Source organism: Rattus norvegicus, chromosome 4 (assembly GCF_036323735.1).
Source record: "Rattus norvegicus strain BN/NHsdMcwi chromosome 4, GRCr8, whole genome shotgun sequence".
NCBI classification, from domain to species: domain Eukaryota; kingdom Metazoa; phylum Chordata; class Mammalia; order Rodentia; family Muridae; genus Rattus; species Rattus norvegicus.
The window spans coordinates 60,927,515-60,954,205 of NC_086022.1; the positions used below are offsets into that span (position 1 = coordinate 60,927,515).

The 26,691-nt window shown below is 44.3% G+C and overlaps 1 protein-coding gene and 1 long non-coding RNA gene across 12 annotated transcripts in view; one reads left to right on the forward strand and one right to left on the reverse strand.

Annotated features, from left to right (window-relative positions):
- Positions 1-9,691: 9,691 nt before the first annotated feature.
- LOC120102486 (uncharacterized) overlaps positions 9,692-26,691 on the reverse strand; it is a 32,515-nt gene continuing 15,515 nt past the window's right edge. The window contains exons 2-4 of one of the 2 annotated variants that reach the window (XR_005504152.2): positions 22,599-22,700; positions 10,112-10,188; positions 9,692-9,989 (exon numbers count right to left, since the gene is read on the reverse strand). This is a non-coding gene — a long non-coding RNA (uncharacterized LOC120102486). Of the gene's footprint in view, positions 9,990-10,111; positions 12,260-22,598; positions 22,701-26,691 lie in introns of both variants that reach the window. The other variant, XR_010065778.1, reaches the window with a different exon arrangement.
- Mkln1 (muskelin 1) overlaps positions 11,725-26,691 on the forward strand; it is a 155,976-nt gene continuing 141,009 nt past the window's right edge. For 3 of the 10 annotated variants that reach the window (XR_010065709.1, XM_063286754.1, XM_063286760.1), the window contains exons 1-4: positions 12,253-15,023; positions 15,545-15,642; positions 17,166-17,326; positions 18,361-18,540. Coding sequence is in view for 9 of the 10 variants with exons in the window: in XM_063286754.1 (XP_063142824.1) it covers positions 14,837-15,023; positions 15,545-15,642; positions 17,166-17,326; positions 18,361-18,540 (626 nt within the window). In the remaining variant the exon portion in view is untranslated. Of the gene's footprint in view, positions 11,865-12,252; positions 15,127-15,544; positions 15,643-17,165; positions 17,327-18,360; positions 18,541-26,691 lie in introns of those variants that run through there. The other 7 variants (XM_063286758.1, XM_063286756.1, XM_063286757.1 and 4 more) reach the window with 7 other exon arrangements.

Genomic DNA, 26,691 nt, shown 5'->3' on the forward strand with positions numbered 1-26,691 from the left:
ACTCTGAAGCAAAGCTGTAACAGAAGAAACCTGGAGGGATTGTTACACGACGCAGACTGTATCACGGCTTGCTCGTTAGCAAGCTCTGCCTTTATTAGTACGAGACAGTCAAGCAAAGAGAGAGCGGTACAGGTGAGCACAGGAAAAGTGTCTGACACGTGACGCATGCTCAGGATGCACCAAGGGCAGGGTGAGGAAGCAGAACCAGGGTGGTGGTGCCAGAGCATAAAGTAGGCCACTGGTAGGAGTGAGGTACTGTGCTGGGGCAAACAGCCATGTCCCAGTCACGAGGAGTTCGGAATACCACCCTGGAGATTTATCTTTAATCAAGTGCAGGGGAGGCCGCTGAGGAATACAGAAAGGCTAGTGGTGTGGGTTCTGAAATAGAATCTCTGGGAAACTCTCAAGAACCTGCCTTGATTTTTCACCAAATAAAAGATGTGGATGCAAAGGTGAAGAAAAACAGGACTTTAGAACCAGAAGGTCTCATGTCTGGCCGAGTCTCCTTGAACAAATCAGACCCACAAGTGCCTTTGCCAAGATCACCCAGCTAAATGCTGGCAGGGCTGGGGCCCGGAAGGAGAACTGCTTTGTCACCAGCCCCACACGTTGCTCCTCCCACTGTACCACAGTGCTTCAGAGCAGTGGAGAGCAGCTGCTGTGCCTGCGTTTAAGTTCCCCTAATGAAGACATTAGGGATTTGGAGGCAGTGCCTTCTTCCATGGAAGGCCATCTTTTCTGTAATTCCTTGTCTGGTTTGAACCATGGTTTTGGAAAAGTGACATTTTTCAACATCAGATCTCCCCGGGGGACAATCGGAGATGTGCTTAGTGGCCTGTGGGGGTACCCTTGTACTTTCTGAGTTTTTCTTGGGAAGATGAGAAGAAAGTAGCAGTGGTTTGAGATGCTGTAAACACTCCCCGGTCCCTTGGCAACTGGCTATCTCAGGCTCACCAAAAAGGGCTGAGGCTCAGCTGGCCAGCTGACTGTCTCTAGGGGTCAAACGTCTTGTCTGTTGAAAAGGTCACGTAGCTAAACTTTAGTATCATTCTCTGCTTATTAACTCACTCCCCCTGGTTTTTATGTATGGCTAGATGAATCCATTATTCATTTAAATTATTTTTAGTCCATCTGCAGTATCCAGTTCACTTGTTTTCTGGTGGCAAGCAGGCATGTTAAGGGACAGCTGTTTCTGTTGACAGCCTTACGTAAACACAAAGTGGTCTGATGTAAGGAGGACTGGTTAAAACTGAGCTGCTTTACAACTGGGGAGCCAAGGCACAAACTGAGAGTGAAGGCGGTGAGGTAACTGGTCGCTGGCTCAGGAAGAGGTGTATGTTCTCTCACACCCAATCCTAGTACTCGTGGAGGATCACCATGGGTTAGAGTCTAGCCTGAGCTACATAATGAGTTCCAGGTCAGCCTAGGCTACAGAGTAAGATTCTGTTTCAGAGTGGAGGAAAATGTCTCTGAGATGTTCGGGGGGAAATATATTTCTTAATGTTAGGTGCTTTCCTGTCTGCAGTTTTAATACCCTGGTGCCCTTTGCCCTTCAGTTGCATGGTCTTTGCCTTCCTGGCATCTGCTCAGTTGCTAGCTTAGTTGGTTACTAATGAAGGGGTGGCATGGTTAGGATTTAAGGAAACATAGGATTGTTGCCTCAGTTCCTGAGAAGTGCATCAGGGCCACAGACAAGCTAGCTCTTAAGCATTAAGAAGTGCTTGGTCTATCAGGTTAAGTGGTGTTCACCACTTGCTAACCAGAGACCTTAGACAAATGTCTTAATTTCTCCAAGCCTCTGTTTCTTTGTTTGACGGGCAACCCAGTTGGACTGAGACTCTGGGGGGAGATTTTAGAGGTGGCTTACATCAGAAATGTACTGACCAAATCTAAGGGTTTAGCCCATTACAGGCTTCAATTTTGAATTATTAGATGGTGAAATCGTGAAGGGTGGGACCTTGTCAGAAGGGAGGTGCTGTGGGTGTGCCTTCGGAAGCCGGCTTGGTCTTTCTAGCCTCCTTTTGCTCTTTCTCTCTGCTTCCTGACTGGTACAAGATGGTGCAACTTTCTTCTCCACCTTCTTCCTCTATGATGCTTTGCTTCTCCCTGGCCCAGAAACAATGGAGTCAGTCAAGCATGGACTGAGACCTCTGGAGCTATGAGCAGAACATGCCGTTCTTCCCCTAGATGGTTTCCCAGGCATTGTGTCACAGTAATGAATATGCTAGCACAAAGGCATTAAAGTCACCGACACATGCGAAGTCCCTTCTTGGTGGGACAGAGTAGGCTCCTGAGACATTTCCCTTTTCGAGATAGTGGGATCTCATTAATAGTACTTTCTTTTATTAAATTTAGAATATTTTAATATTTATTTTCATTTTATGTGCACTGGTGTTTTGTCTCCATGTACATCTGTGCGAGGATGTTGCACCCTGAAGTTACAGGACAACTGTGAGCTGCTGTGTGGGTGCCAGGAATTGAACGCAGGTCCTCTGGAAGAGCAGTCAGTGCTCTTAACTGCTAAGCCACCGCTCCATCCCTAATCGCACTTCTTTACCTGAGCTCCAACAGAGAGTAAAGATGTGGAGACCAAAATATCACTTTTATCTAGTTCAATTGTGTCAAAGGCCAGGTATGTGATAAGTATATTCTTGTTTCTCGATTTTCTCAAAATTGATTTGGAGTTGCGGTCCAAATCAGGGTACTGGCATGGTCAGGTCGTGGTGAGGGCTCTTCCAGGACCTTCCAGAACACTAGCTGGTGTTTTCCCAGTATATCTTTTTGTGGGATGAAAAGAGCAAAGCTTTCTGCAGAGTCTTTTGTAAAGGGCATAGATCCCACTCATGAGGGTTCCACTCTCACAGCTTAATCGCTTTCCATGGACCCAGCCTCTTAGCACCATCTGTTCTGGTTTGAGTGAGAAATGCCTCCTTAGGCTCAGATACTTGAACCAAGTTGATGGTACTATTTGGAGAAGTTATGGAGCCTTCGGAAGAAGGAGGAGGAGGTTACACTGTTGGTGGTGGACTTTGAGGGCTTATAGCCTCACCCCATTTACTGTTCCCTTCCCTTCCTCCCTCGATGTGGATAAAATGTGGGGGTAGCATATCAATGCTAAGGTTGTGGGGGTGTTAGTCAGCTCATATCAATCTTGATTATTGATAAAGATCAGTTGCGATATCTAATAGGAATACCACGTTCCCTGGCTAGGTAGTCAGGCTCAATCATAAGTAGCATTTGAGCAATACTGGCTGGTGCATTCTGAGGTCACAACCTGGGTTAGGAAGTTTGCTCTGGAGAAGAGCCAGGTGACAGCCTTACTGTGAACAACAGATTCAAGGAGGCGGAGGTAGACAGAGTTCAGCCAAGCATGGTCTGTGTGTACGTCACCCTTGCGTCAGTCTGATGTAGCTACTCAGGTACAGAGGAGGAGCAAGGAGGAAGCCAAGAGGAGCCCGGAGAGTCATGCCACAGAGAAGATGACTCTGGAAGCATTTCTCCCAATATTTCCCCCTCCCCCTTTATTTCCTGCGTATTACTCTGTGGCCCCTTTGGTCATGGAAGTCAAAGATGCCAGGGCAGCTTGAGGGCACAGGAGGTTAGTAGCAAGGTATGTGGGAGGGGTGGAAAAGGTTAGGTGGGGTCATTGGTTAAAAAAAAGCATAGGCAACTGAGTCCAAGAGAGAAGAATCCAAGTTCAAAGGCAGAGCTTAGATGCCTGAGGGGAGGAGTTGAAATTCCTAGTCATGGAAGCGGGCAGACTGAACCACAGGTTTCTGATGGATTCGGATCTAACTTGCGAGCTTTGGAGCCTGCATCCCCTGGAGAGAGCTCTCACTTGTGGCACTGGGTTACACACACTCTGCTCCCGCTCCCCATCTTTAAAACATAAGCCTATTTTGTGATTATACAGCTCACACATGCTCGACATGAAAAATTCAGAAATCCAGGCTATATAAAGAGGAAAACAAAAATAACCTATAATGTCATCACGAGGAAAAGCTAATGTTCACATTGACTATATTTCTAGTCAGTCTTTCCCTTATGCATACGATTACATAGATAAGGTGGTTCTGTCTCTATAGTTTAATTTTGCATGCTGATTTTTTTCACTTAAATGATAATATACTCATTTTTCCATGTTATTAAGAGTTCTCTGTAATTAAGCATCATTTAAAATGACATTTTCTCCTGGTTTTAAGCACATCTGGATTGATTTAATGAAATTCCCTAGGGAGACCTTCCTTTGGGTTGGTGAATAGGGTGCTCCCAAGGGTGAGGGCTTTTCAGAGGCCTGTGCATGATAACTATGGTGAAGGACTTCTTCTCTCAGGGCTTTCTCACGTAAGCAACTGCTGAGACCACGGAGGATCCGAGGACGACACCCACCACCTTTTCCGAGAAAAGCAAAGAAGTCTAAGCCTGTGAAAGTTTGAAGCCCCTGGGTTCACCTCCAACCTTGGAGAAGAATGATAACGCCTTTCCTATCTACCATGTCCAGAGGGCTGCCATAACAAAACCCTATAGTTCGAATAACAGAAATTCTTCCTGGTTCTTGAAGTTGCCAGCCCAACACCAATGAGTCATGGAGTTGTTTCTGTTTGAGCTTTTTCCTTAGTCCACATAGCTGCCTTCTTGCTGAATCCCCACACGGTCTTTCCTAATTTTTTGTTTGTTTGGGGGTGCTGGGAATCTTACCCAGGTCCCCTTCACGTGGAAAGAAAGTGCTCTATCATCCAGTTCAGCCCTGAATAGCCTCATGTTGAATAAGACCCCACCTCAAAGGCTTCCTTTTAACTGTCTCTTAAAAGCCCTTATCTCCAAATATTTTTGAGGACCTGGGGGTTAGGACCTCAACATGCATTGGCTTGAGGTTACAGAATTCAGCCCTTAAGCACCATAGTTCTTTTACACAGCCCTGATACATGCTCGTAAACAAACACTCACCTCCCAGAAGTCAGTGCCAGCAAGGTTGTAGTCACCGATGCTGACAGGAATCTGCACTTTCCCAGCATCCAACAGATCATCCCCTGCACAGGCACCAATTTCCTGAAAGGCAGATGCCTCCCTCAGTCCTCAGGGAAATTCGTGGAATCACTCTGTGACTGAGGCCCAGGAGGTCAAGGAAGAATCTGCGGAGGTCCAAGGAAGTCATCTAAACTGCATTCTCTTGAGAGGCAGACTAATGAAAGTCTGGCTTTATTTGCATTTCTATGTATATTTTTCTGATTCTAGACTCCAGTGTTCATGTTCTATGTGGTAAGTCATTACACTGTACTTTCAATTGCATCTCATAAGTACTTTTTTTTTCCTTCCTACCTCTAAAACTTAAAAGCGAAACCCTTTCAGGCCTTTTCCCCACCAAGTTCTAAAACTGGGGAAGGCTAGAGTAGGTTGTATCGCCTTTCTCAAAATATCCCAAGTTTCCTCCTTACTGGAACATGGTGTCCGTTACCATGCTGCCTGTAGCCGATGAAATGCAGGTTGTGGATGCAAAGTGCATCCCTGTGGCGCAGCTTCACGCCACCTTTCCTTTCCCTCTAGACAGCAGCTGCTCCCTCGGTGCAGGCCTCGGAGTGAAGGCAAAGAGGATCAGCCTCACAGAGGACTTCTGCTGGGCCTGGTGCAAATGACTTGTCAGCGGCTGGTGTAAGCCACTGAGGTTGTCAGGGTCACTTGTTCCCGGAGCAGGACCACAATTTCCCTGATGGTTATGCCGCTGTAACATATCATTTCTTTCACAAAAGTCAGCGAAAGGTAGCAGTCTGAGACTCTCCCTGACTTTTAATGAGAGTCGCTGCAGAAGTGCGAGCCTCGGTGCCGACGCTGCCCGGTAGGTTTACACCGCTTGCCATCTGCATGCCCTGCTTCCACACACTGCTGTGCTCCTCCACCTGCTTCACATGCCTGTTTCACTGACCTCATAACCCAGCTTTTCTAATCCAACAAGGAGGGTCAAACATCAAGTGGCTATTGTATTTGTACTGAAAGGGCATTCACTACACTATTGAACATATGGATAAAAAGTTATTACGTTATTATCAACAGATAAAAGGTCTGCCCATTCCCTCTTTTACTTAAGTGGAGTCATTGTTATTTGGTATTTTTTTCCCTCTCTCTTTTTCCTTCTTTCTTCTTCATTGTTCTCTTTATAACCCCGATGATAATTACAGTTGTTGGCCCAGGATGTAACTCAATGGTAGAGAATATTTTTAGGTACATTATACCATACGTTCAATTTCCAGACCCCAAGTTTCCTAAAAGAAAGGGGAAAAAAGTAATAACTGTAGCTACTCTTTATCGACCTTCATTAAGAGAGGAACCAAAATCCTAGGAGCCTTGTATGCAAAGCTTGGCCACCCCTGAAGAAGGGACTCAATCCTTTGTTTTCCAGTGAAAAGTAGCTCATTTCAGGTGATCATGATCGTCATGTGGACCATCTTAATTATAGGTTAGTGGTAGTTGAGGGGATCATAGCAAAATCACTATTCATGTTTATTGAATGTCTGTAATGAGCTGTGTTTTTGCACGCACTGTTATTTATGGGCTCAGTGTAATTATTCTTATGACATTTTGTCATTAAAAAATGAAGATTGAGAGAGATTCAGGGAAGCTTGGTGATTAGCCACCTTCATTCATGCAGCATACAGTAGGTATTATCGAATGCTTACCGTGTGTCAGGCAGTGTCACTGACATAAGTGGCAGCTATAACAACTCAGGTAATGGCCCCGTTCACACAGAGCTTACATCCTACTGAGAGAGAAAAACTAAGAGACAAGGTGATTTCTGGAAGCGGCTAATGCTCTACAAAAAATAAAACTTGGCAACTGATAATTGTATAAGTTACTTTTCTATTGTTGTGAGAGAAAAAAAAATTCTACCATGACCAAGGCATCTTAACAAAAGGAAGAATTTAATTGAGCTTATGGTATCAGAGGGTGAGTCCGTGATGGTCCAGCAAAGGCATGCTGGTAGGTACGGCTAGCTGAGAGCTCACATCTTAATCGGTGAGCAGGAGGCGGAGGACACCCTGGGAGTAAGTAGCACTAGTCTTCTGAAACATCGAAGGCTGCCCCAGTGACACACTTCCTTCAGCTAGGCCACACCTCCTAATCCTTCCCAAACAGCCAACAACTAAGAACCAAATGTTCACTGCCACAACAGTGATAACCAGGAACGGGGACAATCACAGACAATGGATGAGGAATGAAGGAGACATAAATAACATGCAGCCAACTGTGATGTTTTGAACAAAAATGTCCCTATAGGCTCAGACATTTGAGTACTTGGTCCCCTAGGTTGGTGGCACTGCTTGGGTAGGTTTAGGAGGCGTGGCCTTTCTGGAAGAAGTGTGTCACTGGGGCAGGGGTGAGGTAGGATGTTGAGATTTCAAAGCCACAAGCCATTCCACTTTGTGCCCTCTGCTTTCTGCTTGCTTTTGGAGAGAGGCCCTCTCAGCTGTCTCCGTGTTTGACACCTGCTGCCATGACTCCGTGTCATAGGACTCTTAGCCTTTTGGAACTGCAAGTCCAAGGAAACTGTCTTTTATAAGTTGGCTTGGCCGTGGAATTTTATCACAGCTATAGAGAAGTAGCTCACACAGTGAGGTACTTATGAAACAGCAAATGCCAAGGTCCTAAGGGAAGGACCTTGATACATTCAGCAGTGGTGACTTAGAATGGGAATCTGAGTTATCTAGGGTTTATATAGTTACTGACATGCATTTTACATACTGTAAAAGCTGCCTATTTAAATATAAGCTTAGTGTTTTAAAAGTATTGTCACTGATCGGTACATTCATTGCAACACGGTACCACACCCAAGAATATTTCTGGTACCCCTGAAGAAGCCTTGGTTTCATAGATGTCATCTCTTACTGCCGATCCCTACCCTTGGGGAGCAACTAATCTACTTTCTGCCTCTCTGCATTTATACATTATGAGTATGTTACATGAATGGACCCTGACATGTGATCTTCGGTGGCCGTTTTCTTTCATTTAGTGTTGCATTCTTATGGTTTGCCCATATGAAGCACTTATGAGTCTTTGCATGGTAATAACAATCTATTTTTCCACTCTTTAACTTGAAAACATGGGTAGTTTTCACTCTTTGTCCATTATACATAATGCTGTTGTGAGCATTTATGTGCAAGCATTTGTTTGGATAAATATTTCCATTTCTCTTGCTATATATATTTCTAGGAAAGAATTACCCAGTGGCTGTGTACTTCGGTATTTTGAGGAACTGCCATGTAGTTTTCCAAACTCAATGTTCCATTCTATGGGCATCATATGACGACGATTTCTTTATATCGTCACTAACAGTGGGTATTATCATAGGCATTTTTGTGGGTGAAGATGGTATGGGGGTTTTGACTTGTGCTTTCCTAATTACTAATGGTGCTGAGCAACTGTCTGTGTGTATAAGGGCCACTTGCATCTATTTTTCTGGTAAATGTTTATTCAGATTTCTTGTTGATGATTTAATTTTTTATAATAGAGTTTTGATAGGTTTCATGTACTCTGGATAAAAGGTCCTTGTCAGGTGTCTGAAAAGGCTTATCTTTTATTCTGTAACTTGCTTTTTTATTTTTTACTTTCTTCCTTCTCCTCCTCCTCTTCTTCTTCTTCTTCTTTGAATTTCAAAGCAACATTAAAATAATTTAATTATCCTACTAGGCTAATGAACTTATACACAGCAGTCTTATATATAGCATTATTGAAGTACTATGCATTGATACATAGAGGAATTTTTGTGTTGTATTATTTTTTAATTTACTTTATATCTCGATTGCATCTTCCCCGCCCTCCCCTGCTCCCAGTCCCTCCCTCTCACCTTCCTACCCCTCATTCTCCAGTCAGTCCTCCTCCTTTTCTCCTTAGAAAAGGAGAGGCCTCCCACGGCTATCAACCTGCCCTTTTATTTCCTTGATGGTGTCCTTTGAAACACAAAAGCGTGATGATGACGACGACTACGACGATGACCGATGACTTGAATGTATATGCGTGGGAGTACATCATGGTGCACACATAGAGATCAGAGGACAAGTTTTGGGACTAAGTTTTCTTAGTCTACTGTGGGTTCTGAAAACTGTGGTGTGGTCAGCTGAGCTGTCTCACTGGCCCATGAAACAGGAAAGCTTTTACATTTAAAATCCAATTGTTCTTAATGTTGACACTTTTGCTTAGATTCCTTCGCACTCCCGCTTCCTCCACATCCTTGACATGTGCTCTACCACTGAGCCATACCTCCATTCCAGAAGAATGTTGAGATTTTTGCCAGGCATTGTAGGCTATAATCTTCCTAAAGAAATGTTTTAATTCTTACATTTAAGTCAGTGATGGATTTTTACTTACAGTTTTATAATTTATTTAATTAGAGTACAAAATAATGAGTTTCAATGTGGCATCTCCACACACGCATACTGCACTACACATAGTATTTTGAGGGAGGAGTATGGGGCTGAAGAGAGTCCAACTTTACTCCTTTGCACATAGACATTTAGCCGTCCCCGCACCATTTGTTGAATAGAATATGTCACAAGTCCTGAAATCCCAGCTAATTGGGAGGCTGAGGCTGGAGAACTACAAGTTCAAGGCCAGCCCAGGCTACAGAATGAGTTCAAGGTCAGCACGGATAAGTTAGTGAGGCCCCATGTCTAAATAAAATGTGAAAACTTAGGGACAAGGATGTAGCTCAGTGGTAGAAGGTTTATTCAACACATACGAGGTTCAACCCCCAGCACCAAAGCCAAACAAACAAACAACAAACAAACAAACAAATGTACGGATTCCTCTCCTTGTCTGAAATTGACCGTAATGTGTGAGTTTACCCTATATCATCAATTCTTTGCAGGTCTCCATAGGAAGATTACTATAAGTTTTGAAACCGGGAAATAATCATCTTCCACATTTGTTCTTTTTCAAGGTGGTGGTGCCTCTTCTGGGCTATGACTTCCATATGACTTTTATAACCTTCCAGTCAATTTCTGCAAAAAAAAAAAAAAAAAAAAAAAAAAAAAGTTGAGATTTTAATAGGAACTGCATTGGACGTCGTTGCTGGTTAAAATAAAAAAAAAAAAACAATCGATTTTACACACTCATTTTGTACCTTAACACACTTCTGAACCTGATGTGTTCTTAATTATGATTCGTTACTGCTTCCTCCCCGCGGCGTTGTGTTAGACGCTATAGAAAAAACAAAGATGTTCTAAGATGACATAGGTTTAACTTACTGGGTAAACAGGAGCCATGTTAGGAGCAAACAAGGAAGTTGGTAACTGCCACTTGAATGTTACAGACAGTTGGAATTCTGACAAGACCTTCAGGGCTGGAGAAGTCTGGAGCGGGGAGGGGAAGGATTAAAGGCTTGCTGTGCCCATGCGCACCTTCCTTCCTTTCTGCCTTCTTTTTCTCCTCTCGTTTTCTTTCTCTACTTTCACCTGCCGGGGTTTCTTTGAAAACACTGGTAGAGCATAACCAGAGATGGCCGCCAGTAACCTGGCTGGTCATCAGAATTTCTTGGAAAGCCTTTAAAATCTAGATCCCAGTCTCCGGATGCAGAGCTGCTGTGTCATGCTCCCAGGTGCTGGGTCACAGAAGGACAACTGCATTTGCATTTTGATCTGATTTTCTGCCCGAGTTGGGAATTTCTGGGTATGGTTATAATTATATCCACATGTGGCTCGGCATCGATCCTCACCCCACCGTACCTCTGTTCCTTTTCAGGACACTCTCACGTCCAGAAGGTCATAAGGGCACCTGGATAAGACATCGTGAGTGAACCTCTATGGCTTCTCCAGTATTGAAAGCCACATCAGTTGCACACGTTTCTAAGAGGGTCCGCTGGTGCACGTGTTTATGAAGATGTCTCACAATATAAAGAGGTGCTTATTTTTCACTGTATAAAGACTGTATAAGAACCTTTTGCTATACTGGCCACATTCCTCCGACTCACTTGTAGGGTATATTACCTATTATCCAGGATTTGGGTTTTGGTTTTTTTGTTTGTTTTTGGAGATTTTTTTGTATTTTTTTTTGACAGAAATCTGCCTGCCTCTACCTCCCAAGTGCTATGATAAAAGGTGTGTGCCCCAACTCCTGACCTTTTAATATTCTTAAAAAATTGATGTATGTATGTATATATGTATGTATGTATGTATGCATATGCTATCTGCATGTGCCTGCACGCCAGAAGAGGGCATCGGATCCCATTACAGATGGTTGTGAGCCTCCATGTGGCTGCTGGAAGTTGAACCCCGGTCCTCTGGAAGAGCAGCCAGTGCTCATAACCACTGAGCCATCTTTCCAGGTTTTAATGCTTTTAAATAAACTAAGTATCTGGTTTCCAAAGTCTTTTGCATCTCAGCTTTCCCAGAAGCAACTGGTCTTTTAAAGATACCTTTAACTACACAGAATATTAGTTTGCAGTGTTACACACGTATGTAAGCAGTGTACATGTTTTTCTACAGCCGTTTTCTCACCATGAAGCCTTTCAGATTTATGCATGTGACACTAATAGAACTAATCTGTTCTTAATAACACGTTAATATACCCGAATGGAGTGCTGAAATAATACTATCCTGCTATTTGACTATTTTCTGCTCGTCTCCCATGAGCAGAAATTCATTATGTTAATAGTTTTGTTGGTGGTGGTTTTTCCGGTTTTTTGTTTTGTTTTGTTTTGGTTTTATTTTTGTTTTTGTCTCTTTTTAGATTTCAGTTCTTTGTGCCACCCACATCCTTGAGTATGTCTCCTGAGACACACGTGGGAGTCTGTCTGGGGTATAAATGAGGATGGACGTTGCCCGAAATGCATATGGGCTTTTGACTTCACCCGGTTGCTTTCGGGACTATTGTGCACAGTAAGTAGCTTAATCATTTCCTTTTCTCTCATCCCTGATTTATGAGAATGTCTCTGGGAACCACACCACCAAGTCTGTAAAGTTAGCATCAGGCTGGGGAGATTGCTCAGTGGGCAGGAGCTTCTCAGTAAGGCTAACAACCTGAGTTCGATGTCCCAGACCCACGTAGTGAGAAGAGAGGACTTCCTCACGTAGTCCTCTGACCTCCACACTTGTGCCAAGCCCACTCCACTAAATAAATGCATGTAAAATATTTTAAATCACTAGGAAATAAACACCCACCTGGGGCTTTCATAGATCCCACTAGGGTAGCTTAAGAGGAAGGTTGGAAACAGGCTTCAGATGGTTGAGGAGCTGAGATCCTCTCTGCCCCACATATGTGTTTGTACAACCACCTAAGACATTGACACATGAGTGTTAGTCAACTGTATGTCACTGTGACTATATGCCTGACAGCATCAGCTAAGGGAGGAGAGATTCACGCTGGTTTGTAGTTTCGGGCAATATAGCCTGTTCCCCAGGGGAGACCAAGGCATTGGTGTCGGTTGCGCTTTGGCAGATTATTCACCTTCTGGTTGGCCAGGAAGCAGAGAGCTTAATAGGAAATGGGACTAGGTTTTAACCTTCAAAACTCCACCCTCAGTGACTCACCTCTGCCAGTTACATCTCCTGCCATACAGTTTGACAATCTTCCAAAGCAGCGCTACCAGCTGGCACCAAATGTTAGCACATGAACCATGAGAGAGAGTTCACACTGAACTGCCTACAGAAACGTCTGTCTTTGATTAGACAAATCTATGTTGGCTGTGCTTGGATTGGTTAAGAAAAGGTTTGCTCAGCAAACCTTGCAGATACATATTTTTGTTTGTTTGTTTGCTTGTTTGTTGAGACAAGGTGGTATAGAAATTGCAATCCTCCTGCCTCAGCTGCTCAAGAGCTAGAATTACGGATGTGCACCACCACGTCCAGCATTGCAGATGCATTTGATAAGACAGCAGGATGTGATTTACCAGTCTCCAGGTGGTACTTAAGGCCCTCCCTTCGCCAGTTATGCTGACAGGAGGTGGTTGGTCCCTTTCTGGAAGCTCTAGATACGCATCAATGCTTAGGACAGGGTGCATGTCAGAGCCGCCCGGCAGCCTGTTGGGCGGTGTCACTGTGTGGCTTTTGCAAAGCCCGGAGGAATCTGAGAAGCAAGTGAGAGGAACGATGCATGAAAACAAAAGGCAGTGGAAAGAGTGACCAGCCAGCAGGCTCCGGCAGGCTAGAACGCTCTGTCCTTGTTACTGCTGCTTCATGAAAATGCCGCGGGCCTTCTGGCAGGGTCTACACGGTAGAGGCTTCCTAGGAAAACAAAGATGAGGGATGCGGACCTGGAGGTTGGGGTTCTAGTTTCCCACTTCCCTGTAGATGCTCCACAGTGAGGTCAGAGAGCCCTGTGCCCCTCAGTAGGTGTCTGCTGACCTTTCCTCTGTCCTGGCTGCTTTCCCAAGAGGTTTTCCCCTCCCACTCACAAGCAGCAAACTCTCAGAGGCCTAGCAGGGCTGGTCTAGGAGAGAGGCTGGGTGGTGCCTGCTCTCTCTGAAGGTCAGCAGAAGGGAGGCAGCAGGGCCCTCAATCTTGGTCAAAGCATGTTTGCCACAAAACAGTGACTCTGGTTGGGATGTCTTCATTCCCTCCTGCTTTCTTCTGAGTTGGGAAGAACCAGCTGCTGCCGTACTAAGGCAGCCTCTCTTCAATTTCCAAGAAACCAGGAAAGGGAAGAGCTTGAGTTTTTACTCCATAGGAGAATTCTGGATTCACCTCTTCAGAGTCTCCTTTCTTTGACCTATAAAAATACCTGATTGCAAAGAAGGGACCTAGCCCACATTCTCTTTTTGTCTTAAACAGTGTCTGTGAGGACAACAAGTAAAAATAGGCCTTTGCGGATACAATAGACCGAACCAAACTGGGTGTGGTTTGCCTGGCAGCTGCACAAGCCCTTGTTTCTTTTGGTCTTGGAATGCTCCAGACTTGGCCTCTGCCTCATGAAATCCTAAAACACTAGCCTGAAAGTGGCTCCTTGGGAGTGAGACTCGGTCTCTAGAGTCAGCCATTCCCATCTTTCTGATCCCCTAGCATTTCACCCTCATAGAAGGCAAGCATTGGAGCTAGGGAGTGGGGGTGTCTCAGTAAGACCACACACACATACACACACAGACACACACACACAGACACACACATACACACAGACACACACACACACAAACACAAACACACACACAGACACAGATACACACAGACACAGACATACACACACACAGACACACACACACACAGAGATACACACAGACACAGACATACACACACACAGACACACTAACACACACACAGACACATATACACACACAGACAACACACACACAGACACATACACACAGACACACACACAGACAATACACACACACATACACACACACAGACACACACACACACGGTGGAAAGGGATTGAGACACCCTCTGCATACATATGTGCACAAATACACATACACACGTACACAAGCATTCATCATATTTCATTATAATTGCTCATTTGGGATTGTGCCTTATTGCACTTCCTTAGCATCTACAGGCTGTATTTTAGCATCATAGTTCCTTAATAGGTGTTTATTATATGAGTCAAGGTTTCTTGGCACTTGTATTTCAGTTTCAAGTTTTTATTCTGTCTGTTTGCCTGTGTGCTTGCTGATTTTTTTCAGTGCCAAGGACAGGTAGAATACCCAGGGACTCAAAACACACTAGACAAGTAGTCTAGCATTGCACCATCCCCTCCCCACCACACCAGCCTGCTTCTGTTTCTCAATTAGCCCTAGCCGCTTCTTCCTTGGGGTGAAACGTGGGCAGTTTGAGCTCAATGTAGAATACAGGGTTTGCTACAATGAAATGTAATTTTTTTCCCTAAGGAACTGCTCTCTTAGGAATGGGTTTCAGATATGTCACTTCTGTTACAGGTCCGAGAGTTGTTTTTAGGAAACACTGCCACCATTACCTCCGAGAGGCACATCAGTGTCAGTGGTTGTTATTTTCCATCTACAGATGGCCAAATGGAGGCTCTCTTTTTCATTTACCAATTACTCTTCTTAAAGAAATACGTGAGGAGGAGCGTTATGGGTTCCCAAGGTATGAGAGACTGGTTCTTGCTCTGAAGAAGGTTTCATTCTCATCCGAATGGAGAGACATTTGCACTTGAAGGCAGCTGTGATTTGGGAGCCCAGGATGTGAGGTGTGTGAAGGGGTCCAGCAGAACTTCCAAATGGAATAAAGAAGGTCAAAGAGTGTCCAGCCAACCGACGTGTGGACATCATTGTGCCATTTGAGCTGAATAGATTCTGTGCTATTTATTGTCCATTTAGCCTCTGTTGGTTTCTTGTGACTGCTGTAACAAATTAGCACAAACTGGTTGACTTAAAACAACAGAATTTTATTTTCTTCCAGTTTTTAGAGGCCACAAGTCTGAAATGAAGGTTTGGGCAGGGTCTGAGTCTCTTGAGGCCTGGAGAGGGGGGTGATCTGTCTCTTGTTTCTTCCAGTTAGTGATAGCCTCAGGCTTTCTTTGGCTCCTGGCCACTCCCGTCCAATCTGTTTCTGTGGTCACATTGACTCCTCCAATGTTGTAAAACTCCCCCTGCTACTCCCTGTAGGAATGTGTGCCACTGAAGTAAGGACCCACCCAGAATGTGGGCTAAGCCTCCCCTCTCATGACCCTCAACTGAAATCACAGCTTTTGCCATGGAATGCAGTAAGTACCCTTGGGTTCTGGAATTAGGCTGTGGACATTTACTGGGGCACAGGGAAGACCGTACTCTGCTCTGCCCTGGGCCGGCCGTATCTGATAATCTTTACCCCCATGCTCTGTCACCTGGCTTCCTTCGTCCTCTGGTTAACCCTTGGGCTTTGGAGTGGGAGACATTAGCAAGTATCAGAGAAGAGGAGGAGGAGGAGACAGTGAGGCTCCTCTGTCTTTAGCAGGGTGCTCTCGATGCTTGTAGTGAGAGACATGTTCCTCCATAGTTCCTGCTCTTTCTGGGCTTCTGTTCCCTTTCCTCTTCACCCCTGGCTTCTGCTAACACTAGCCTGTGAGCGCCTAGCACCCTAACTACCCGTAACTCTGCCTAGGTGCTGTAGATATGTCCTAACCACCCGACGTTCAACGCCTCAGTTGATTATGTCTTCAGGTTTCTGCCATGATCTGGGTTGATAAAAATCCCAAGGGGCAACATCTTAATTTCTAGAACAGAGCTATACTCAGGGAGCCACAGCTAAGATGAAGCAAGGACCAGTGGGCACTGGATCTGGCAGACAACCCAGTCGTCTCTTTGGGGCCTCCCATAGAGAAGTGCTGTTTCTATATCCTGCTGGTGTCTTGCTGTCGCAACGCTTGCCGCTGTTGGCCTGGCTCCGTGATGCTTTTTTTTTTTTTTTTTTGGTTCTTTTTTTTTTTTTTTCGGAGCTGGGGACCGAACCCAGGGCCTTGTGCTTGCTAGGCAAGCGCTCTACCACTGAGCCAAATCCCCAACCCCCCCGTGATGCTTTTTATTTTATATTTTTTTTATTCTTCTGCCCAGTGCTGTCTGCTGCCACCCTGGTGTCTGCTGCTATTGACTGTGGCTGTCATCCTCCACGTAACCTTTAGTTTAGTGCTGACTCCCTCTAGTTTTATTTCATACCCTGTTCCTCAAAGGGGCCCAGCTGGGTCAGCAGTTATTGTCCCAGCGTCATCAGAGAGTAGATTTAGAAGGATGAGAAGTTACTAATGGTATTAAACATGGGGAGCAAGAAAAAAAAATCTGTCTTAGGACTACTTAATTGATGACAGAAGCCAGTGTGGAAACAGAGAAGTTAAGAAGTAATTATAATCGTCTGAGTGAGAATGTGGGGGTCCAAACCTGGGCAAAGGGAAGGTTCCCGTGAGATACTCAGGAAATGAGGCATGTGGAGCAGGCCATTATGAGTTCCTGGTTGTAAGTTCTTTTTAGCACTAAGGCCTCACTCAACAATTTTATGTTCTTTTCAAACAAACTTAACATTTTAAGGGAAATACGCAAATACCACTAGGTGTGCCGATAATGACAGAGCGTGATTTTTAAAGTATTTTTTATTTTGTGTATATGTATACATAGATGACATTATTATCGGCTGTTATGTTTTGGAACACGCTCAAGCAAATTCAAGAAGAAAAATTGAACTTGAATATTTTATTTAGTTTGTGTTTTCTAGAAAAACAGAACTCAAACCGAGACATTAAGCCAATGTTTTATTTAGGAGATGAATCCTGGGGCAGCAGCGAGTGTGAGAGGAGAAGGGAAGCAGAATAAGACAAGGTGTTCTGCCAGAGGGAGCTTGAGTATCCACGGAAAGACGGAATGCCTGCACAAGTGGCTTCGCAGAACAGTAATGTGCTACAGGATGAAGCCATGCCTCAAGTAAGGCCCCATCTTCTTAGGGCCTTCCCCTCTCCTATTTCCCAATGATCGAAGTCCACCCCATTGGAAATCACTTTTCTCACGTACTGGGCCATGTCACCTGTTCCCACTGTTAGCGTCTTCACAAGCTACAACCAACACTCTGCAGCATAGCCTTTAACCTTGGTTGAGGAGTACAGAGAAGCTAGAAACTTGCATCAGTACCTGCTGAGCCTGCTTGCTCAGTGGTGGAGGGGTAGGCGCAGGGGTGGGGTGAGGAAACAGTCCTAGGCTATAGGTCTATATGTGCACAAACAGAGGGAATCACAGAGAGTCATGGCGAGGCAGAATAAGCAATAGGAATGGACTCCAATGAACAGCGTGCCTGGGAGAGAAGGATGGGATAGAAAAATGCAGTTGCATCTGAACAAGTGCTTGGAGACTCAGAACTGGAGCCACACAGGGAAGATAGGTTTTTTGAAGGCTCCAGAAGCAATATGAGTTTATATTCTAAATCTGATTAATCCTAGACAGCATTGACTAATGAGGTAGGAACATGTGTTCTAGAACCAGGCAGACTTATGCTTAAAAGTCACCATGTGTATACAGCGGGTAGTATCCTCATCTTCTCTAAGCCTCAGTACCCCTGCCCTTTCTGTGTGGGTGATTAAAATAGTCAGTTCCTGCTGTAGAGTTTGCCTGATGCTTAGGATAGAGTAGATGTTAAATAAACCCCAGCTTCCACGTCCCTTAATCTTATTCTGAGATGACTGTTTGACATCACCAATAGTATCTTCTCCAGACAAACTCTCCTGTGCTATTCCTAAGTGCGAATGGAATAGGATGAGGTTTTCTACCTTGAGTCCTTCCATTATTTTCAAGACAAGTGCCTCCCTCAGGGTCCTGTTATGGAGTACCACTGAAGCCAGTAGCTCCCGTCACAGGACACATTAGGCCCTCAGAAAGCAGCATGTTAACCCATGCCCATTTGTAAATCGTAGACAGAGCATACCTGAAACAGCCCGTCTGCTCTATTAACTTTTACCCCTTCAAAGTAGGAAGGTTCTTGGATGCTGTAAGAAGGGACCGACGGGACTGGAGAGATGGCCCATGGTTAAGAACACTGGCTGTTGTTCCAGGGGATCCAGGTTGAATTCCCAGCACCTACATGGCAGCTCACAACTGTCTGTCACTCCAATTCCAGAGGATACGGCCACCCTCACACAGACATACATGTAAGTCAAACATCAAATGAACATCAAAATGAATGAATGAATAAATGAATGAATGAATAAGGCACAGACAAATAGAGTGGAGGTGGGACCACATAAGAAAAAGGCCCTTTTATAATTTTTAAGAATTATTTTTTGAGAAATTTAAAATATTTATTTTAAATATAAAATATTAATATATTTATAGCAATTCTGGATCTGAAAATAAAATTATAAGGATTGTTTTTAATGCATGCAAGTGTATGCCTGTATAGGTATGTACGCCATGTACACACAGGTGTCCACAGGGGCTGGAAGAGGGGCCGGATCGCTCCAGTTCTGAAACACTGGATGTGGGTGGTGGGAACCCAACCTGGATCTTCTGCAAGAGCAGCCTGTGTCCTTAGGCACTGAGCTACCTTTCCGGCCCTAAGACTATAAAAAAGATAGAATGTGTATACCAGTTATTAAATATGATCCAAAATTTTGTTTCAGTATCAGTCCCCCTCCCACATTTTCTAGATAGGGTCTGACTATGTAGCCCTGGCTGACCTGGAGCTCACTATGTAGACCAGGCTAACACTGAACTCACAGTGATCCCCTTGCTTCTGCCCCCTAAGTCCTTAGAGCTATGCATCACCACGCATGCCCAATGTAGCCTTTTAGATGATTGTCAGTCATAATTTAAAATTGCGATGACCTATATTCCCTACTTTAATTTTTTTGTTATTAATACTTACTTTACTGCATATAATTTACAAAACTGTTGGGTCTTTTTTTTTTTTTACCCATCTCTCCTAAATAGAATGAAAGAATAAATATTTTAGTTTCTAATATACATTCTGAAACATTTTATTGAAACATAGTGGTACTTAATACCATAATCATGTAATTCCAGGTAAGATTTGGGTTAAAAATTAAATGAATTAGGGTCTGGTGAGAGGTTAAGAGCATGCTCTTGTATAGGCCTTTAGTTCAGTTCCTAGCAAAAATGTCAGGCAATTCACTCCTACCTAGAACTCCAGAAGATCTGATGTTCTCCGGCTCCCACGGGCACCTGCACACACATCTTGCACAGAACCATACACACATACAGAGCAAATCTAATTAAAAACAGTGAATGCTGTCATCTGGCCCCTCTTCGGGCCTCTGATACAATTAATTAGAAATAACAAGCCTATGTATGGAATGCATGTGTAACGATGACTTACAATGTATGGTTTACAGGCAGAACTGCCGTCCTCACTGTGTAAGCAGACACGGTGAGAGTCTCTTAAGAGTGACACTCATCTATACGTTCTTAGAACGCACCCCTTTGCTACTCGGGGAAGTCAGCGTCTGCTTGGAGATTAATTTCCAAGGAGCTTTCTGATAGGCACATGATGCGCTGAAGGGCTCCCCCAGGTGCTCTCCGAGGTGGAATGGTCATAATCATCCTCTTACAGTATTGCTTAAGAAATTGATCAGCACTCCTTCTTTAAAAGGGGAACAAGAATACCCTTGGCAGGGAATAGGGAGGCAAAGATTAAAACAGAGGCAGAAGGAACAGCCATTCAGAGCCTGCCCCACATGTGGCCCATACATATACAGCCACCCAATTAGACAAGATGGATGAAGCAAAGAAGTGCAGGCCGACAGGAACCGGATGTAGATCTCTCCTGAGAGACACAGCCAGAATACAGCAAATACATAGGTGAATGCCAGCAGCAAACCACTGAACTGAGAACGGGACCCCCATTGAAGGAATCAGAGAAAGGACTGGAAGAGCTTGAAGGGGCTCGAGACCCCATATGAACAACAATGCCAAGCAACCAGAGCTTCCAGGGACTAAGCCACTACCTAAAGACTATACATGGACTGACCCTGGACTCTGACCTCATAGGTAGCAATGAATAGCCTAGTAAGAGCACCAGTGGAAGGGGAAGCCCTTGGTCCTGCTATGACTGAACCCCCAGTGAACATGATTGTTTGGGGGAGGGCGGTAATGGGGAGGATGGGGAGGGGAACACCCATATTGAAGGGGGAGGGGAGGGGTTAGGGGGATGTTGGCCCGGAAACCGGGAAAGGGAATAACAATCGAAATGTAAATAAGAAATACTCAAGTTAATAAAGAAAAAAAATGATTAAAAAAAAAGAAAAAAAAAAGAAATTGATCAGCAAACTCGCTGTTCCCCAAACATCTCTAAAGTTAAACTTCAACCGAAGCATAGACCAATTATCCGAATTAGTGACTTTGATGGACTCATAGTTAACTGGTCGTGGACTCTGTGGCTCCATCATCGTCTGTCAGCACAGGAGTTATAACCTATCATCGGGATATATAAAGAACTAATGACATCTACTGTAGGCAGCTAGTCAGCTATGCTCAACATATGAGGCCAGTTGCTCATCTTCAGCATGCGACAGATAGGTCCCCAGATCATGAATCAAATAGGTGCTGTAGATCTAGGATTCAAACCACCCCCTCCCAAAGGCTATGGTTTTTCTAGTCTCCCCTTTTAAGACTCCACGTCCTCCTGCATACTATGTAGCAACACTGTGTATGTACAGAGTTGCTGTGACAATTAAGTATATGTAAAGCAGGATTCTCAGCAGATGACAGCATTCACTATGGCTGTAGTTTAGGAATGATAATGAGTTTTTTCCCCTGGGAAAAATCATGAAACCTTTCCAGAGAGGGGAAAAAAAAATCCTTACTTGGTGGATGACAGAATTAGGTTCTGTAGAGGTGGGCGAGTTGAAATATGTTTAAAATTACAACTTTTAAAAAGTTGAAACCCTTACTTATAAGTTGACCTCATAGACTTCCATTTTCAAGCTTGGGAAATTTGATCATGAAAATGTTTGCCTGATAGTATAAAAATATAAGGCTTAGAAGGTGGGGATCTGGAGAGTTGGCTCAGTGGTTAAGAGCACTAGCTATTTTTACAGAGGACCTGGGTTCAATTCCCAGCACCCACATGACAGCTCACAACTGTCTGTAACTCCAGTTCCAGGGGATCCCACACCCTCACACAGACCTACATGAAGGCAAAACACCAATGCACATAAAATAAAAATGAATAAATGTAAAAATCTATAGGGCTTGGGACATAGCTCATAGTAGAGTCCTTGCCTAGCATGGATCTGGGTTCAGTCTCTAGCACCCAAAAGAAAAATGTTGCATATAAACATGATCATTTAAGTGATGTTTTAAAAATGAGGAGAGAAGAGAATCAGAGTTGGGTCAGCAAAACAAACCTTCATTACAGAAAAATGACAGCTATTCTGAAGACACAATGAAGCTTGAAAAGAAATTACTGGGCTGGAGAGATGGCTCCCCTGGCAAAATGCTTGTCATGTAAGCCTAAATTTGACCCTCAAGAACTCCTATGAAAAGGCTGGTGTGGTGGGATGTGCTTGTAACCCCAGTGCTGAGAAGGCAAACACTGTATGATCCTTGGGGCTTCTAGAAGCCAGTCTAGCTGAACCAGTGAGCTCTAGGTTCAGTGAGAGGTCCTGTCTCACAGAGTAAGGTGAAGGGCTGGAGAGGCAGCTCAGCAGTTAAAGAGTATGTGGTACTTTTCAGGGGGACCTGGATTCAGTTCCTAGCACTCACATGGTGGCTTATAACTGATTGTAACTTCAGTTCTAGGGGATCCTGTACTCTCTTCTGGCCTCCTTGGACACCAGGCAGGCATACAATATATTTATATACATTCAAACAAAATACTCATACTCATAATTTTTTTTAATTAAAAAAAGGAGCTGGGGGAGATTAAGGAAGATACCGTACATCAATCTCTGGCTTACACACACACACATGTGCGCACACACACACACACACACACACACACACAGAGTGTTGTGAAATCCACAAGTTACTAACTCAATCAAGTAGTGATCATCAGTCATCGAAGACACCATTGAGGAACATCTGATAGGCTTTAGGATTTGACTTATGACAACTGAAACAACAAAAAATATGAGAGTCCTTCCTAGTACTCATTATCCCACAATGTGCAGGGCTATGCAGATAAAATTTGTTCAGGATGAGGTCCTACTAGAGGATGGGTTCCTAATCCAATGTGATTGGTACTTACAGTACGATGGTCACGTGAGGATCCAGACACACAAGGAGAACACCATGTGAAGATGGATACTGAATTGAAGTGCTGCCGTTGTGAGCCTTGGAATGCCCCTGGCTGAAAAGGCAAGAGATTTTCTCTATAGGATTGACAGGGAGCAGGCTCTGCCAACACACTATATTCCCGCTTCCAACCTCTGGGAAATAGATGTTTATAGTCATAAGCTACCCAGTTTGTGAGAACTGTGTTACCACAGCCCAAGGAAACCAATATAATGAAGAACAGATTGCCTCTGTGCACCTTAGCATCACCCAACAGGCATGAAAGGTAGAGCTTTCACAAGGGACATTTGTCTGTTCCACTATGTGGCTACGAGTAGACCAACTTGATGCTGCATCCTTCTTGGTAAGGTGCAATAAGAACACAATGTCACTTCTATTTGGAAGGACAACTACAGTAGGAGGCAGAGTTTATTTCCCTACCATTGGTTGCTTTTCTTTTCTTTCCTTTTCTTTTCTTTTTCTTTTCTTTTTTTCGGAGCTGGGGACCGAACCCAGGGCCTTGCGCTTCCTAGGCAAGCACTCTACCACTGAACTAAATTCCCAACTCCCTACCATTGGTTTCTAACCTGGCTTTGTTATTTGCTTTTTATTTTAAAAAAAAACCCAAAGCACCTGTTTTTTAATTAATTGCATTTATTTATTTTGTGTGTGTGCACATGCCACAGTATGTGTGTGGAGGTCATGGGACAACCCGTGGGTATTGTTTCTCTCCTTCTGCCATGTGAGTCCTAGGCATTGAACTCAGTTCCTCAAGCCAGGTAAAAGGTGCCTATCGAGCCATCTCACTGGACCCTGGTTACTAACGTTTGCTAACATGATACTGTTGAAGTGGCAGAGCCAGGTCTAAGCCAAGGTCTCAGTAGACCTTCCACATTCCTTTGGCCATGCCTTCTTGATGTACCAGACTAAGGAAACAGGTCCTAACGGATGTCACCCTCAATGTTGAACTGACTGTGAAATGTCCCCCACAGGCTCATGTGCTTGGACACTTGGTCCCCAGCAGGTGGCACTATTTTTGGAAGGTTATGAAACTTCAGGAGGTATATCCAGCCTAGAGGAAGCGGCCAACTGGGGGTGGGAGGGCTTGAGGTTTTATATCCCTACCACATCTGCTGCCTGTTTCCTGCTTTTTTATTCTGCTAAGATGTGAGGAAGTGAGTAGTCCCAGCTGCATGTATGAGCCATCATGGAACTACCTGCTGCCTTGTATCCCCTCCCATGGTGAACTGGATTCCTTTAAACTATGAGCCCTTCCTCACTCAAGTGGCTTCCTGTCAGGTTGAAACAAGAAAAGCAACAAATACACTTGAAATGCCAGAGTGAATTAACGATCAGCAGAGCACAGCCCACCTCACAGAATGGTCTAGACAGTGGTCCTTACTATCATGCTACTGAATTGAATTTTAGCAGGTCATTTGTTATGCAGCCATGGATAACTGTTATACACACCCATATTATGTTCTTGCTGTTAAAGTAAATGGGAACTAGTCACGAGGACACAATCAGGAGAAATTACAGTGTGGGACAGTCTATGACAGTTGGCCTAGATGCTATACCAGTGTCAGTGTGCTGCAAAACAAAGTGGGAGGACTGGTTAGACAGGCTACAGCTGAGTTTTTCAACCCTTGTCTTCACTTGGCTTCTTAGACCAGGTATGAGGGCCAGGGAACTATTGGACACTCAGCAGGTATTGTTGGCTCTACACACCAATTGATTGGATTTGGTTTATCAGTGAAAACTTCCTGTGCTAGAAACTTAGTGTTCAATGTGGCAAAGTTGGAAGATGGAGAACTTTTTAGAGTTCCTGCCTACTGGTAGGTGGTTAAGTCACTAAGAGCCCTGCCCTTGAGATTAACACAGTTCTTCAGGAACTTAGTCAGTTCTCACAAGTATGGATTGTTACAAGAGCCAAATGGTTCAGCCTTTCTGCATCCTGGGTTCCTTTCTATTTCTCTGCCATGCTGGAATGCAATGGGATGGGGGTTGGGGGCTTTTGTCAAAGGCCAAACAGATATGATCACCTGATCATGGATGTTCAGCCTCCAAAACTATAAATCAAGTAAACTTCATTGTAAAGTATCCAACCTCATGGATCTTGCTACTGTGACAGAAAATGAACTGATGCAATGCCAGAAGAACCGCACAATCAAAAATATCTGTGGGTAGGGGCTGGGGATTTAGCTCAGAGGTAGAGCGCTTACCTAGGAAGCGCAAGGCCCTGGGTTCGGTCCCCAGCTCCGAAAAAAAAGAACCAAAAAAAAAATATTTGTGGGTATTGCTAAATGTCCATTTTGGGACACTGGACTAGAGAAAAAGAATCAAATGCAATGGTAAGATCTTAGACCAGGGTTAGGGGAGGGAAGGGTATATATATCTGCAAAGCACTCATGGGTGGAAGGAGGAGGATCAGGAGTTCCAGGTCATCCTTAGCTTCACAGAGGATTCACAGTCAGCCTGGGCTATGTAAGACCAAAAGAGAAAGCAAGAGAAAGGGGCGGGGGTGGGGGGAGTGGTATTTAGAACAAAGGGAAAGATTCTTATATAAGGCATTTAGACAGTTGTAGAAGTGTTAATATGAACTTAAAGATATTATTAAATCATTGCTAATTTTCCCAAGCCTGAAATGGTATTATAGTTATGTTGGATGCCCTTATTCTTTGAAGGCATATGCTGGATTTATTTTAAGTGAGATGTCTATTAAGAAATTCTAATACTCAACTCACTTTCAAATGCCTCAATGGACAAACATATCTATCCACATGAAAAGTGAAAAGAATATAAACAATAACTGAACAGAGTTGAAAAGTATAAGTAATTGATTGTATTTCTTCTAAATTTGTAGGTTTTTACATCTTCAAGATAAAGGGCTGGGATGGGGAACGGTCTCTGCTTTGTGAGCCCTTACTAACATGATACATTAGAGCAGGCTTCTGTAAATGAATCTGAGATCCCTTTTGGAGTTGCCTAAACCATGTGTGTGAGGCTGGACCAAGGTCTGGGGATGGGTGTGGGTACCTGGAGAACTGTGTACAAGCTCAGCTTCCCATGAAGTCACTCTTCCTTTCTTTATAAAACATCCCACCAAAAGTCGAGGCGCTGTGTGACAGACTGCCTTGGCGCCCTGACAGTTGCACCAACTACTTCCTGGTTCCCAAGACAAAAGAGAGAGCCCCGGCCAGCTGAATCCATTTGCAGACCCTCCATCTCCCAAGCGAGAGAGGCTGCCCCTCTCTGTGAGTGTTAATAAACATAGTCTCATCTCCTCTACTCAGGTCAGAGCCTGGTCTCTTCCTACTTTCTGCCTCTACCCTGCCTCTGAAATCTAATACTGGGCAGTGTATGTGGGCTTTTTAGGCAACCCCGGTGAACAGGTACCAAAAATCCAGGCTGCCTAAGGCCAACAACATAGTCTGTTTATCCCTTTCCCTGAGGAGGTGGCCCTCATTCCAAAAAGAGAGACAGGGGTCCTTTAAATAAGCCGCAAACCATTCTCTGCTCAGATAGTTGCCCAGGGAACAATGGATGTTGGAGTCTCTATATCTTCACTTCTCTTAATGACTCTGGCTTGGTAAATGTTCTTTCCACAGTAAAACTGAATTCCGTGTGTGTGTGTGTGTGTGTGTGTGTGTGTGTGTGTGTGTGTGTGAATGAGAGAGAGAGAGAGAGAGAGAGAGAGAGAGAGAGAGAGAGATTGCATATGTGAGCAGGGAGAGCTTGGTGTCTTCGGTGATGACTTCCATTTATCTTTCTGAGGCTGGGTCTCTCACTGAACTTGGTGTTTGGTCACTGGTTGGCTAGATCAGCTGGCTATAAACTACAGGGATCTGCCTGTCTATGTCCCTCACGAGCTCAGGTTACAGATGCCTGTGACCAGTCCTGGCTTTTTTAGGTGGCTGCTTTTGCAGCAGGCACTGTACCACTGAGCCATCTCCTCAGCCCCATAGTTATTGAGCAGGATCCTGTTATGTAGCCCAGGTTGGCCTTGGAATCACAGCAGTTCTCTTGCCTTAGCCACCTACATGCTGGAATATAAGTTAATATACCCA